The 16,121-nt window shown below is 38.5% G+C and overlaps 1 protein-coding gene across 3 annotated transcripts in view; it reads right to left on the reverse strand.

Moving 5' to 3' along the window:
• impg2a (interphotoreceptor matrix proteoglycan 2a) overlaps window positions 1-16,121 on the reverse strand; it is a 33,276-nt gene that overhangs the window by 13,431 nt on the left and 3,724 nt on the right. Inside the window, exons 3-14 of one of the 3 annotated variants that reach the window (XM_008433969.3) lie at window positions 14,968-15,134; window positions 14,836-14,861; window positions 14,696-14,728; window positions 12,371-12,417; window positions 11,538-11,599; window positions 11,270-11,425; window positions 9,949-10,007; window positions 9,838-9,858; window positions 7,640-7,848; window positions 4,424-4,467; window positions 1,770-1,938; window positions 830-1,668 (exon numbers count right to left, since the gene is read on the reverse strand). In XM_008433969.3, coding sequence (XP_008432191.1) covers window positions 830-1,668; window positions 1,770-1,938; window positions 4,424-4,467; window positions 7,640-7,848; window positions 9,838-9,858; window positions 9,949-10,007; window positions 11,270-11,425; window positions 11,538-11,599; window positions 12,371-12,417; window positions 14,696-14,728; window positions 14,836-14,861; window positions 14,968-15,134 — 1,832 coding nt within the window. The remainder of the gene's footprint in view (window positions 1-829; window positions 1,669-1,769; window positions 1,939-4,423; window positions 4,468-7,639; window positions 7,849-9,837; window positions 9,859-9,948; window positions 10,008-11,269; window positions 11,426-11,537; window positions 11,600-12,370; window positions 12,418-14,695; window positions 14,729-14,835; window positions 14,862-14,967; window positions 15,135-16,121) is intronic. The other 2 variants (XM_008433979.3, XM_081601568.1) reach the window with 2 other exon arrangements.

Raw genomic sequence — 16,121 nt, forward strand, 5'->3', positions numbered from 1 at the left:
AGTGGGAAGTAAAGGCTGGCCTGTGTTGTCAGTAGCTGATATTATTATTATTGGTTCTTTTTGAAAGCAGTCAGGATACACAGTGAATCACAGCCTATTTCATTTCAGCCCACAAAGTCACACATTAGTTAGGTAGCTGCTGAAAAAAACACATCGGGCACATCAGTATCAGAATCTGACCTAGTTGGATTGGTCCAAAGAATTAGGTTTGCTTTTACATTTTGTGAAAAGTGAATTGTGTGTGAGTGTGCGTTTTGCAAACCTGTGTAACCAAGATGTACTAAGGGAAGAAGGCAAGATGTTGGAGGCAGTGTGGTGGTTTGGGCAATTCCTTGTTGAGGAACCTTGGGTCCCTATCCATGTGAATGTTACTTTGAAACATACCACCTAACTAAGCTTTGCATGGACCATGTAAGCCTCCTCATGGGAACAGGATTATCTGACAGCTGTGTTCTTTGTCAATAGAAAAATGCTCAATCCACAGAACAACAACTAGGGAAGTTTATGTCTTGGCATGTCAGGTAGCAAAAGGGGGACTGGCAGTCATAATGTTATGGTGCATAGAAATCATGTCATTTTGAAAGCAGTCAGGAAACAGAGTGAATCACAGCCTATTTCATTTCAGCCCACATAGTCACACATTAATTAGGTAGCTGCTGAAAAAAACACATCGGGCACATCAGTGTCAGAATCTGACCTAGTTGGATTGGTCCAAAGAATTGGGTTTGCTTTTACATTTTGTGAAATGTTAAAGAGCATTAAAGAAAATATTCTATTCCAGATTGTGAAGAAACAACATTCAAGATGTTAATATCAACTTTACTTTTACCAGTGAAGTGATGGCTTTGTCAGGTAGGGCATCAAAATCTGGGACAATGGATGAGAAGACTGTAAAAGGGGATTCCTCCTCTGGAGACAGGGCAGTTGGCAGTGGATGGCGTGGGAAGTCTGTCCCGGGTAACTTCGAATTGTCTCTGTTCACGAGCAAAATCTCATCCTCCACAAGATCTCCTGCTAAGATCTCTGGGGTCAGAGGTGCCTCCTCCTCTATATCCTTGGTTTCAGACAAAGATCCCTCTTTCACTTCACTTCCATCACTCTCAATTGTCTCGTCAAAGCCTTTTTCATCAAATGCAGGTTCCTCAGGATAGGTAAAAATCACATTGATCCCTACAGTCTGGTCAGGGTCTTTGTCAAACTTGCTAGAGTCCTCTGGTGCCTGAACCACAGGTTCATCAACATCAGAGTGCAGCGTGGTTTTGGCTACATCAGGCTCCGACACCTCAGTTGGGATATTCACAGTCTCTGTTGGGGGTAAAAGAGCTGGCTGGCCTTGTTCTATTGTGGTCTTAGTTAAAACTGTAGAGACTTCAGGTTTTTCCAAAATCTCAACCTCATCAACTGTTTCTTGTTCAGGTTCTGATTTGACATCTTCAGTCTCTACAAGAGATATTTGGTCTTCTTCTTCTTCAATGGATGGCTCAATTAAACTGTCCAGGTTTTCTCGGCCTGACCCAGAAGCCTCTGTTTCTATTGGCGGCTCAGGCAACGTGGAGCTCTTTGGCGTCTCCTGGGAGGGAGGCTCTGGTAGGAGCTCTATAGGCGGGATGGTCTTTGGAGCAGGAGCTAGCACAACATCCTCTGGCAACAGATCTTCCTCCTCAATGCCTGGATAAACAAAGATGAAATGACTCAATCTCTTTGATGGTGTTTTACAGCAACACTTGGTGACCATTTCAAAGCTCAAGAAAAGAAAGTCAATAACTTACTACCAGCTTCAGGTGGACTGGTGGCGAGTGCTGCCTCAGGTGACGCTAGTTCACTCTCCTCCAGAATAACGATGTCCTCTTCTGGTCCCAGGGTGTTGAGTTCTACTGGTGGTGATGATCCACCGCCAGTGGGATGATCCAGGGTCAAGACTTCTGATAGGTCAATGCCCTGCAACACAAATAGGCTTTGTTAGCTAAACACAAGTCCATGTATGGATCCTTCCTGCAGACAGAAGGATCAGATTGGCCACGTACTTCACACCAAAGGGAGTTAGATGCGGAGGTAATCTGATTGGATTCCCTGTCATTATTCCTTTATTAGATCTATTTTCATTGGCAAACTGCTAAATCCATCCACAAATAGAGAAACTGAAGACAATACTGCAGACTGATTGCAAAACACATAAGCGCTCAGCATGTACCTCTATCCCTTTTACAGCTTTATGTTGGTGAGCCAATTGATGAAAGAAAGCTGCCCTGTTTCTTTTGAAACAGGACATCTGAAATTTTGAAGACCCACTACTGTTAGGGGAAAAAACTCGATCTCCTCTAGGAATCATAAAGTAAGTTCTATGTTTTTCCCCTGTTGTGACCCCAAAATTAAGTATTTTACATTTGTGTGTCCATGTTAAAGAAAGGTTGTAAATCACAAACGGTTTGCACCTTCTTACGGGACTTCTCATGGTATTCTTTCAAAAATAACTTCCTTCTCATCTGCCAGGGTCACTTTACATCAACAGCAGCAGAGCTACAGAGATTCACTTGAGCTACCGATCTTGACCAGCCTGCCAGCCACGGTGGACGGCCAAGTCTCGATTAAATTTGCAGTCTGGGTATTTCACATACTGGATTTATATTGAGAATATAACACACACAAGTTTACTCTATTCTGTGTGGACTAGGTGGACTTTTAGATTTGCAAAGAACTGACATGAGTTGAGTGATACATGATCGGGCAGTAGTCAGACTTACAGTTTTTGATGGCATTTGATAGAGTCTTTTACATCACATGGCACATACGGGTGTCAGTAGCTCAGCGATGGGCAGGAAACGTATGTGAGAACACTCACAAACACATTTTTTAAAAATTATCCAATTCTTTTGTCCACAAGATTCCTGTTCTGCACACATTTAGGTGCAGATATGATACTTGTGTCACAATATCTCTATTCTGCACCGGACAACCTGGAACCAATTTTGTTTCCAGTCTCTTGGTCTGGTTATCTTTACTCATTGTTTTAAATGACTGTTGGTTGCTCTGGCAACAGCCTGATAATAGAATCACTCATCTTGTAATCTATCGTATGCATCTGTTCTATGTCACATGCAAATAATATAATTCATTCTGATGAGTTTACTTTGTGCTGAACTTTTCCTTCCTGAATCAACGCCAGGCGACGGTTGGAAAAAACTCTTTCCATTAGACAAAACTAAACATTATCCATTTATCTTTAAATGGACTGGAAGACAACAGGTTCAGGTTTGCTACATGTCAACAAAAAAACACCACTCTAGTTTGATCAATGAAAAAGAAATTCATTGATCAATGAATCAATGAATGAGATTGTTAATTAAAGGCTTGATTGAAATGTTCTAAAGTTGTTCAGGAAAAAGCTGCTTTATTTCAAACATTTTTATTTGTCTAAAGCTGGAAACTGTCTACCAGCAGATTTGGTTCTAAGAGCTTTGACACTTCTTACAGCCAGAGCTAGCTCGCCTGTCACACGTCAGTAAGGAGCCGCAGAGCTAATCCTGTTTGTAATATTGGATCAACGAGGTGGGACTCATAGTAAAGAATGGGATCTGTTCACACATTCAGACCAGACAAAACGTATGTATGCATGTGTTTCTCTTTAATTGGCTAATGATTTAAACACTCAAATTTTTCATATTTATTTTTATCTTTTTAAATATCGGAGAAATAAAATGATTTACGCTGTTCGGAAAAAAAATATTATATTTTAGAAATTATAGTTTTAAGCTTTTTAACGTCAGGTTCGAATAACCAAGTCACTGTTGCAAAAATATTTCAGTTATTTGATTTTAGCTAGTATTGAGATTGCTTGATGTTCCTATGGAAACCTTGCTTGCTGTTTGCTGTTATTGATGTTTAAAAGAATGTAAAATACTGCATGAAATGACAGTGACAGCCTGTAGTTATATCAGTAAGATCTTGCAGGCTGAATACAATTTATATGAAAAAAAAAAAATCAATTCCAAATTTAATTCAGAAAGAGTTTAGCTGGTGCAATTAAGAGCTTTTAGTTCAATTATTTATATAAAAAATGAACCAAATGTGTTATGAAACTTGTGCAAAACAAGCATTGATATGCATTAGAAAACCTATATAACCATGGAAGATTTTAGATGGTACTCGTCACTTAATTCTGGTGTGGTGCACTGTTGTTTCTGTCCAAGAATAGTAGTAGATTAGTATGGCAAGAGCCAACCTAATCCTCAAAGCCTTCACTTCATCCGTCCAGGGGAGCTCATCTGCTGGCTGGTGAAGTCTGGATAACATCTCAAGCCATTTACAGGTTATCGGAACATCAGTCATGCTGCAAAGGTCAGCAACCTCAAGCATGAGTGATTTATCAAGTTGGTGGAGCCTAAAGTAGACCATCTGCAGGCAGATCGTTGAGGTGGCTACTCACCGTCGCTTCGTCTGCAGCGCTGACAGGCTCAGGAATCTCAGACACTGTGGAACCAGTGGAGAAGAAAAAATATTAAAACACATTGTCACGTAAAAAAAAAAAGGAACGTGGCCAAAGTAAAAATATTTTCACAAGACAGAGTCTGCCAAAGTTTGTTGTTGCTGTTTCACCGTTGCTGTCTTACATTTCAGCTTTTCTGGGAGTAAATATTAGACACTGCAAGTAAAACCTGTCACTGCACCACAACCAAAGCAGAAGAACAAAGCTAAGCTGTGCATATAGGCTCTGCAGACCCATATGTTGGCCATATGGGTGTTTAGCCTCCTTTTCTTATGTCGCAGTCTATAACTAACGTAGGCATCAGAAGGCATCGATCTCCAGAGAATCTCACCAACACAGTAAAGTAATGATATGTTTGCCTTAACAAAGAAGCGCATGGAAAAATTTAACAGCAGGACAAAGAGATGGGATAGACATTATCACATCATCCAAGAGCCCACTGCCCCACCCCCAACCCCCCAAAAGCAGCTAACCTACTTACAGGCTGCTTGAATCCATAGTAGACTATACATTTTGTGTGTTTTTACAGGATAAATTATACAAACTCTTCATGTTTTACTCAGGGAATGTCACTTAGAAGTAGCGTGTTGAACACGAGAATCAGGTCGTGTAGAGATAGTAAGAAGTTACTAGGTCTCTGAGGTGAGTAGCTAGAGAGACATTACGTCTAATGAGCTAATAGCATAATCTTAATCTCCATCCAAACTGTCACGCTACGCTTTTACAAGAAGGAGCAATGTGAGAAACAGAAAAGAAGCCGTGCTACTGAGACTGACAGGTGTTAAGCTGCGTTATACCTGCACAGGAAGTGTTGCTCGCACCACAATGACCGCTGCACCAGAGTACAGCTTCAACAAGTCAAGACTAAAACACATCTTTACCAAATAAAATGGATTATAAACCAACAACATTTTTTTTTATTATTTTAATGCCCTAATGGTTGAGTGCTGATAAATGCACATTACTATGTTATCTGCATGTTATTTCTCGTTATCTGTATGTTACAGTGTCGGCATGTACGGGACTCTAAAATTAACTTAACATTTTCAAAGAAGCAATGTTTCTATTCTGCTTCTGCATTGTTGGGTAAAACATCAATGTCATGAGCCCAAATTCTCACTTTTAAACCAGTTCACTTGAATCACCCATGAAATAAGATGATATTAAAGCCAAACTATGTTCCAGAAAGTATTAAAGATTTTACAGAGAAGGAAACAAACCATGTTGTGATGTCGACCTGAATGACGCTGCCTTCTTTAGTGGCTCCAAAAGTTTGAAAGCTTAGCTGCAAAGCTTTTAATTCTGCTTTTCCTTTGCGTGTTACAACTCCAGCTGACTCAGCTGGTCTGGTCACTCAGTGCATGTTTGTAACTAGCTCTTTAAAATAGCAGTCTCTTTTAACTATTAGACATTACAGACCCCAGGTGTAGCACAAAACTTTAATCACATCAAAGTCAAACAAAGTCAGACCGTTATCAAAGCCCAGTGGTTTCCACAGATCTGTAAACCACACATGCATTTTTCCAGAGTGTTTCACTTGTTGGAGAAGAAGAAAACGTGGTGATGTCTGCAAAATATCCCAAAAGTTACAAGTGGGGTTGGGCACTTAACTAGTGTTGGTGCTAGAGCCATTTCTCAACTGGTCTTATTAGAAAGAAAGGAAAAAAAGAAAGGTTTGGTTTTCAGAGACAGAAGTGGTTCTCTGCTGCGTCATTATGTTGTGAAAAAGGTCCATGCTGTACACCTTTGATCTTCTCTCTGCAATTAGCTAAATGTGCTTAGAAGAACAAAGCAAAACAAAGAGTTTAACTATGGAAAAGCTCATTATTTATCCCAGTTTCCCTTTAATTAGATGTCCAAATATTACCGGCCAGATCTAACCAATGTTTTTGAAACAATTGCTGCTGGTGGCCACTCCTGTGGTTGTAAGCCTCTGCGTTCTAATTCTGCAAAAAGCAAATGTAATAAGTACATAAAACCAGAATTATCTGCTGTCAACACCGCAGGGTCCTGTATGACTCTTAAATGTTTAAGAAAATATTTGTCTAGTCTGGTGAACAGGGCATTAAATGGGAAATAAAAAAACGTGAGCAATTTTTAAATGATTGTTTAACTATATTTCATTCAGACATGTTCAATTCCAGTTCAAAATGAGCTGCTACAAGAAGATAAAATGTTATTATGACCAGTGCCATTGGTCTAACTATTACTTTTATTCTCTAGTTAATGGTTAACTGGTTTATTAATAGTAAACTGGGATAAAACCACTTAGAAATGGGCCTATATATAAATTGACTAAAATTACATGTCAGATTTTATACATTTTGAGACTTTAAGTACTCCCTGGCAAATGCTTTGTAAAATATATAATTTTTTATTTTCTTAATCATTGCCTAAAGATTATATTCTGATTAAATGTTTTGCAATTACAAAACTATATGCTGTTTTGAAATGTAAGTATCTCATTTGTAGTTGACAGAGTTTGTAATGGTGTACAATTTATAATTTAAACGTGTACATGCTACTTTTCAAACATGAAAGAAGAAAAAAACACAAGTGAAGATGTGAATGTGTTTGATCATATTTAAAATTGGCCTAAATTTTAATCGAAACCCATGAAAAGTTATCTGATTAATGTAGACAGGGATAAACAGTTGTATGTCTGAAACACTAAAAGCATCTCGCACGTTTGCTCTGTTAAACAATGGTGCAAAAAATTCATATATATTTTTGGCCGACTGTTTTCTGTTTTCTTTTACTATGTCTTTTATGTGTTCTCTTAATTAAAATGACATGATATGGGTCACTCTTTGTGAATAAATAGTTGCCTCCAAATCTGCTTCTGCGAGAAAGTCGCTCGATGTTTGTGGCCCTTTGACTATCAAATATAAATCAAGAGAAAAATCGGCCAAAAAACCCCCTAAAAAACAGATAATTGGTGTAACTTTGTTCAATTTAAGAAGATTTTACCCTCTACACACCTTTTTTGAAAGGCCTCACTCCACCCTAAAAATCATTTAAAAAGTGTTTGCTGTCACTGCCACTTCTGTGGTCAACTCTTATTAAGCAGGTTACAGATATCCTTGTGTTTCTTATTGAAACGGTACATGCAACCTAAACATGTGACTAAATTATCGCGGCGGGCTGCGGTCTTACCACTCTCCAGCTCATTGATGTGATGCGGTTCGGTGAAGATGTTTTTAATCTCGCTGATGGTGTAGACCACTGTGGGGGGCTCCTTGACCTCTCGATACGAGTTCTCCACCAGGTTGGACTGCAGGGTCAGGTAGTTCAGCTGTTCAGAGCTCACCCCGGCTCCGTCCACCGCTACTGTGACTGCGTAATCCACCACTATGCCATCCACCCTGGCGACACAAACGTAATGTTGTCATACAGAAGAGAAACAGCAAATTCACTGAGACAAAGAGAAAACATCAGGATGATATATAATATCTCTGCGGGCACAAGCAATATTACGGCACTGGATTCAAGAAAAAAATCCAGAGAGAAAAAATTACTAAGGCGCTGATTTAATTAAGAATCAGTAAAAAAAAATGAGTTCACCGACGACTTCGGTGATTTATGTCTACTTGTAACACAGGAGCATGCCTCTCCTGAATGAAAAACCCCCCACCTGAGTCAGCCGAAATGCCAGTGTGATCATAACAAACGTGAATACCTCACAGCAGACCTCCACTCCTGGAAAAAGCCATTCATTAGCCTTCATTCGACTGCTGTTATTCCTCCACCCTAACGGGCCGTTGGCAGACAGCTGAGTATGTGCAAACTCAGAGATCCTGTTTCCCTCCCAGTTTAGTCTCAGCGACAGACTTAAGTCTAATACTGAAATCCGCTTTCAGAGGGAGATATTACGCATGAATACAATTTTAGAATAAAATGATCCAACTCCGCATGGCACACCAGACGCTGAACTGTAATTATCTGTGAAACAAAACCAAAGCAAAAATAGAGTCTAAAGACATCAGCAGCAGTTCTCCACTCTATAAAACCCGGGTTTGAGTTGTTTGCAGCACACAGACTGGAGTGTTAACTCAATGCAAGGCAGGAAAAACAATCAGCAATGAGCTTAGAGAAGCAATTATTGCTGCCGGTCAATCTGGGAAGTGCCTTAACGTTATGGCGATGCCAATAAAAGTTCAATAAAAGTTCAGTAAAGAGGATTCCACATTCAAAAATGGCAACTAATCACTCCAAGACGAGATGTCCTAATCAGTGTGTAATACTCAGAGAAACTGGTTGATCCAAGAGCTCCGTCTCAAATGCTACAGAGCTCAGTTAGCATGCTAAATATCAAATATCTTTAAAAAGTTGCAGTTGGACGTTGGTTTGCAGAGCTGAGTCAACCACAAGATTCCTAGTAACAATATCCTTTGAGCAGATGAAACAACAATAGAGAATTGTGGCAAGAACCAAACGCAACATAAAAGCACAAACTCCTCAAGCAAGGTGGCGGAGGGGGTTGATGTGACAAACAGGGTGATATGACAAAATGAACCCAAACAAAGCAACAAAACTACAAAAAAAAGGCTGAAGAGAAAATAACAAATGTGTTGGAAATTCTGTGGAGGAGGCTGAAGAGAGCTGCGGTGGAAAAACGCCCACCAAATTTAAAGAACTCATGAAATATTGTGTGGAAGAGTGGTTCAAAAATATTTCAAGTTATTGCAACCAAAGTTAATTGTATAAACTACTAAAACATGTTAGTATTCAAACAGCTCAAACATATTTCTCATTATATGGCTTCATTTTTGTTTATATTTAGGATGAACATAAAACTATTTTTTTTGTAAAGATACATGACAATATTTCAATCATTGTTGCTTCTTAGTTATGCAAAAACATAATAAATGTCCATTATTGATTCAAGGTTGCATCTTGAATCAATAATGTAAACATGCAGCCTTCAAACTCATCACAGATTTCATAATGAACTAAGTACCACTGATTAATACATTAGGTAAAAATATGGTTGTTTTGCTTGCAGATGGTCGGTTTTGCAACTTTCTAAACAGTTTTTCAATCTGTTTTCCTTTTTTTTCAGTTTGTATACCAGATGGCTTTAATTTTTTTGTTCTGTTGTCTTTATAACATGTTAGCTTTGATATTTTTCTTTTGACTTGCACTCCATGTCATAAACCTCTTCTCTTACTCAGTTCCGTGAGGTTAAAAAGCTCACACATAATAGCACCTGATTACTTGGTAGGACCCGTCCTGATCCCACTTAACAGGTGGGTGGCCGCACTAAGATCATTAACACGTGCAACTAGCGATACATCTAAATCTACCAGAGGAATGATAAGAGATCTCCGGGGTTAAACAACACAGTAACTCACCACTGAGAGTCCTTCTGTGGTCTAGATAAACAGGAAGGAGCCGTTAAGATTTCTGCTGACAGCAGAGATGGCATTGGCATGAAAACATGAGGTGTGCGATCAGAAACTAACCTGAAGTCGATTACAGACACACTCTTAAAGCCGGGAAGCCCCTCTAGAGCATCTTCTATCTGCACAAACACAGTCAGGCATGAGATTAAAGCAACTCATGATTTGTTCCAATTTTCAAAGTGTTGAAACAAAACTTGTTTGCAGAAACACAAATCCAATATTCTGTGATTAAAGCAGAGAGAAATCAGTTTGTGACCATCATCAAAGGATTTTTAGCTTCATCAGTCCTGACTTTGGCTGCACTGATGATAACACTCTCCAGTGGGGAGGTTATTATTGAGAGAAGACTCACAGTTAGCTCTTTTAAATTTTAAATTACATCGGGGGAAGCAAACGAATGCGTGAAGCGATTCTTATATTCAATCAGGCTGCAAAAGAGCGAGAGAAAGCAAGACCGACAAGAAGGTTACAGTGACTTCTTGTCTCTGATAGCTCACAATAGAAAGGAAAGAATAATATTCTAGTTGCTGTTCATTTATCTTATATTATAGTTCTTAAAAATGTATTAAAATCGGAGTTGGCAGGTTGACGCTTTAGAGGTAAACAAAGGCGGTGAAGTGGCCACAAATCTCTAATTGATGCTTCACTTTGTTACCAACAATCTTCTTTAGCAAATAAGAAAAGGTCTTGCTCCTCAACATAAAATAAATCTACATGCATTGCTTCCCTCAACCAATTTATCAAAACTTTCAGACAAAACGATGAAAGCGAATGACTGAAAAAACGTTCAGATTGCAGGCACATGTTCTCTTCATGGTATGCAAGACTGCATGCATGCAAGGGGGGTGTTGGTATGCAATGCTGATTTATTTATGTTGAAAATCCCCACACAGAAGGTAAAGGAAGAAAGTCAGAAACAAAGAAACACAGCCATTATGTAAAAAGAAATACTGATTTTTATCCAAGATGCTGTCTATGAGTTATGCTTGTATTTGGGAGTACATTGTGGCTCCTAGTTGTGGTTAATGCAACAGATGTTCATGGACACATTTACAAAGTTTTCCAGGTGCTTGTAAAAGTTGCTTCAAACAGTATCTGTACAAATGCTTACATGTGCAAAGGTTCATCTTTTCTCATGAAATCTTATAAAGCTGTGTTTCCAGAACAAGAGGCAATTATTTTACCATTTCCAACTGCAAACTATAAAACCTGCAAGCGTTGAGCCCATGGTGCTAAGCTTTAGCTACTGCTGTCGTTAAAACGCATTTAAGACAGACAATGCAAGGAATCACAGGGCATTAGGCAATTAGATTATGTTCAATGATAACGCCGTAATCTCCCACAGCAAAAAAAAACAGACCCAGATGAGCCTGAGACAAACCTTTTCCGCAAGATCTCTGCTGAGCGTCTGGAACTTGAGGCTGGCTGGATCTCTGAGCTCGTCGCTGAAGACCTCTCCGGTCAGGAGGATGCTCAGCTCCACCACCTGCTCCAGAACGGGGGCAGCCGTGGGCTGAATGGTGATTTCATTGAACAGCTGTACCATTAAAAAAAAAAAAAAAAAAAAAAAAAAAACATGCAATAAAACTGCAGGAAAACACAAACATTTGTGATGCACAACAATGAAAACAATATCTCTGTGTACTCACTGGATTCTCTTCCACCTCTGGTGAAATGACGTCTGCGATGTCCTTTCCTTTATCTATTTCCTCTACATTGTTTATTTTGTGTATAAAAACAAAACAAAACAGGGTGTTAATTCAGATTGACTCTGAATAAATAAACATATATATCTACGCTTTGGAAAAGTATTCATTATGAACTATTCCACATTTTGTCGCATTACAACCAGAATCTTCAATGTATTTATGATAATGGCCTTTTGATATGATGGACCAAACAGTACTCCATAATCTGTTTATATTTTAATATTTTATAACCTAACTCTGCTTTAAACTTGTCCACAACTTTCTCCCAGGCCTGTCTGCCCTTTGGCCTTCATGATCCCGTTTGTTCACTAATGTTCTCCTTCACAGACAAGTAACACATTTATATTGAAATTAAATTACACACAGGTGGAGTGTGTACTTCCACACACTACACCTTGACTAATAAGTTAATTTCTTAACTTATTAGGTGATGTCAGAAAGCTAGACGTTATTAAAGGTTTTGAATACAAATGAGTGACACAATTTTCAAATTACGATGAAAAACAATGTGCGTCATTTTTCTTCCACTTAAAGTTTTGTGTTGGTCCAGCGCATAAAATCCCAAAATATTAAAGTTTGTGGCTGCAACGCGATGAAATGTTGACCCTAAACTGTCTTAGAATCTCAGGGTGAGCTGAACTAAAGTGAAGCTCATGGATTAAACACACAACAAGACAGGCAAGTAGCTAACTCTGACACCACAACCGTTCCTGATGAGGTTTGTAATAAGCATGTGAGTATGTTGCAGGGTTGTTATCAGCAGTGACACTGACCTAACTCTGGGGCTTCAACTGTTTCTGAACTCGCTGGTGTTGGTGTGCTGTAGAGCGGGAAGAAAAAATGTTCATGCAGTGTTAATCCCAGATTACAACATCATGTGGACTGTGGGTAAAGATGGGAACAAAAGTTAAGAGATAACTTTGTGGTTTTCACTTTAACGTAAATCTCAAAGGAGAAGAACATAATACTTTTTTTTTTCTCATAGCAAAGATGGTCGAAGTCACAATGTGATGTAATTAGGTTTATCCCTTACATTTAGTACACCATGGCACAAGATGTTATCATTTACTGCAGCAATAAACTTAAAATTTAAAACATTTTCAGCTATTTTCCTTATTCTTTAACAATCCTCTTTCTATATTAATCTGCGAGACATTTTCACTTATTTAAACATTTTTGTATTGGGTGCTAGGTTTGCATCGTAAAAAGTATAAAGGAAAGCATCACGTTTTTTAGCACTTCGTTGTGTGGCGTTTTTGTAACCATGAAATTTTAATTGTATTAATTTCATTTTATCATTCCATTGATCTTTATTGTATGATTTGATAATAGGAGAAATTGTTCCAAATTATATTTGAAATCTAAAAAAGCTTCAAACTGTGATGTCAAGTTTCAAGTCAATGTAAAATGCCTGCCAATATGTCTATACATACACACACACACATATATATATATATATATATATATATATATATATACACACACACTTTTTTTTTTTTTTTACAATTTTAGTGTTTTATTTACATTACAATGTCAAACAGAATGAATCAACGAAGTTAATTTAAGAGACCCTGAACTTCTTTTCTGACACATTTTGTCACTCAAAATTCATACTTTACATTTGTGTACTTCACAATACATTTTCTGCAAAATTTTAAAAAGCCTTAGTTAATAACTACACCATGTTAAAGATGACATGGGTATTCAACTTCTACAACTATGTTTTAGGTAATCACTGATGAATAATTTGCCCCCCAATTTTATTTATTTTTTTCATTTAATTAGTTGTAAAACTTTGTATTAATAAACGAGCAAGCCAAAACAACAGCCACAATGTTATCTTTTATAAAGGGAGCTCAAACAAATACCTGCATACAGAGAGGGAAATATTTATTTGATCCGCTGTTAATCTTTAAAAGTTTCTACAAACAAATGAACAGCCTGAGTTTTAACATGTTATTGCAAAAAGACAGAATATCTACCAAGAATCCAGAAAAGGTGAGTTAGATAAAGCACATAAAAAAATTATGTGCATATCAGTAAGTGAAATAAGCAAAAAAAAAAAAAGGACCTTAAAATTGGTGGAAACAATTTCAAGGTCTGGTCCTTACCAGACATATGGTATGTCTGGTAAGGACATACCATAATTCTGGTATGTCCTTACCAGGATTATGTCTGGCAAGGACATAATTCTAATAGTTAATCTTTGTTTAGGAGGGGGTTTGCTGCACTAATCCAAAAATAATTTATCTACCCAAATCATTTTGGTTGTGTTTCCTGGTTGTAAGAACATTACAGACAACGCTCAGCATACTGTCTGTTAGACTGTCATACAACAGCAGAGTGTCTTCAGTAAGAAGCCTCTCTTGATTCTCTGTAACACTGACCGCTACATGAGATCCTTCTTTCCCACATCCATCACCATCTACAACAACTGTTTGAAGAAACTTGTATAAAATGAGTCACAGCAACATTTATTTTTTCCCTAAACTCCGCCGTGGCAGAAAGTTGATGCCACGTTTTGAATTAGGCCATATGGGAAACTTTTCTATTGAGTCCACAGGGAGCTGCACCGACGTGGACTGAGTAGGCGTCCAATGCTTCCAGCTTCAATAAGGGATACCAACTTATGTGTGTTGCGCAAGGCTGCACTGTATTTTATCCCCTCCTCTGGATGTCAGATTATTTCCTGTATTTTAAATGGGTCAGGGGGGTCGGGTTGGCAAAACAGTAGCTCATTTTTCAGGGCACCATTTATACAAGAACCTCCCCAGCAGAAAGTTTGAATGGAAAAAAAATACTCATGTGCTTATTTTCACATAATGACATCAATATGAGTAATATATTTTAACAACAGTAATGCTATTTTTGTATTTTTGATAGATATTCTCTTTGAAAATCGAATGTAAATACTGTTCATTTATATGCAGTGAGCAAACTCAGAAAAACGTCAGAGGAGCACATAATTATCCCTCCGGCTGTACATCTATGATCAACCAGTCCACTGGATTTATGAATCCTTGGGATCAGAAGACGAGTTCGATTACAGATGAGTAGGAATATGAACAGGTAAGGTTGAATGGCCTTAACAACCTTACCTGCACATATGCTTCCAGGACCGGGTGGGCTCACTACAGACGGTGGGAAGAATGACACGTTTACCAAAACACACAGACTTCATGGTGAGAAAACATTCATGTTTCAGTGACGCATTAAACAAGCGGACAGTTTTCTTTACCTTTTAAAAACTGAATGCGACATTCTCTGAAAACATAAAACAGTGTTAGGAACTTCGGTGTCAACCTGCCAGCGGACATATTGGTTTCACGCAGATTTCCACTTCCATAAAGTCAGTAGAGTACATACTCACCTCTTTGACCAGAGCCTGATGCTCCTCTGACTGGCTGAAGTAGCTGCCAATATCCTGCACAGTGACTGTGCCTTCCTGGCACTGACTCATCCAGCTTTGGTACTCGTCTTGCTCAGGCAGTCGATCCCAGAAGATCTTGAAAGCCTCCCACACGGTTTCCTGGCACACTGGTCACCAGAGAAAGAGGCCATCGGCCGATTAACCAAACCTGCAGGCCTTTCTGTTTGACAATGTGCTACTGGGACAAAGTTGACTGCTTCCTATTATGGCGTAAACTTTCTCACAAGAACATTTTTGAATAATTCAAACAATGAAAAAGTGAAGATGTGCAAATGTCATTACTTCACGGCTCAACACAGCAAAAAGCCCAGTGTTAATTTAACTCTGAAGAGTGTGGACTATATAAACACTGAAAAAGTGTTGATATCAACTCTGTGGGAGTTAAATCAACACTGGGAATTATGTTGTTAACTCCCACAGAGTTGATATTAACACTTTTCAGTGTTCATACAGTCCACAATCTTCAGAGTTAAACTAACACTGGGCTTTTTGCTGTGAACCTGCTGGGCTTTTCTGTTTGGTCCGTCGCCTGCAGGCCTGACCTGAATAAATCCCCACTTTCTACTATCACAACCAGATAAACAGACAAAAGCTGCTCGGCCAACATTAACAAGTCAAAACAGTCGGTATACTGTGGGCAGATCCCACTTTTGCATCCGTTTGCTAAAAGTCTCAATGAGCCAAATAAAGTAGAAATTCTGCATGGTTGCTTTGTTCAGCTGTGAAATACGTATTTTATTCTTTTTTATCAATTCATTTTCAGTTTTTAGGAAACTTTTTATTGCTGCTTAAATGAAATGATTAGATTAATAACACATACATCATGAAATAAGTCAAAAATAGTTTGTATAAATGAGTGGACCGGACCTTCCTCACTCTCCACAGAAAGTGTCAAACATCTCTCATCACTTTGGCCGCTCCATTCAAGCTGCAGGTTTTCTGCATGTCACCCTGCTGTCTTTCCATCACTTTTGTCAAAACTGAGTCACACCAAGACATGTTTTGCAAAACGTGTGTGGCTTTTCTCGAGGATGCAAATGAACAGCCATTTAAATCTGGGGAGAAACTGTAGAGGAGCAAAAAAGTGATTACTC

This window comes from Poecilia reticulata, chromosome 2, assembly GCF_904066995.2.
Source record: "Poecilia reticulata chromosome 2, P_reticulata-male-v2, whole genome shotgun sequence".
Lineage (NCBI taxonomy): Eukaryota > Metazoa > Chordata > Actinopteri > Cyprinodontiformes > Poeciliidae > Poecilia > Poecilia reticulata.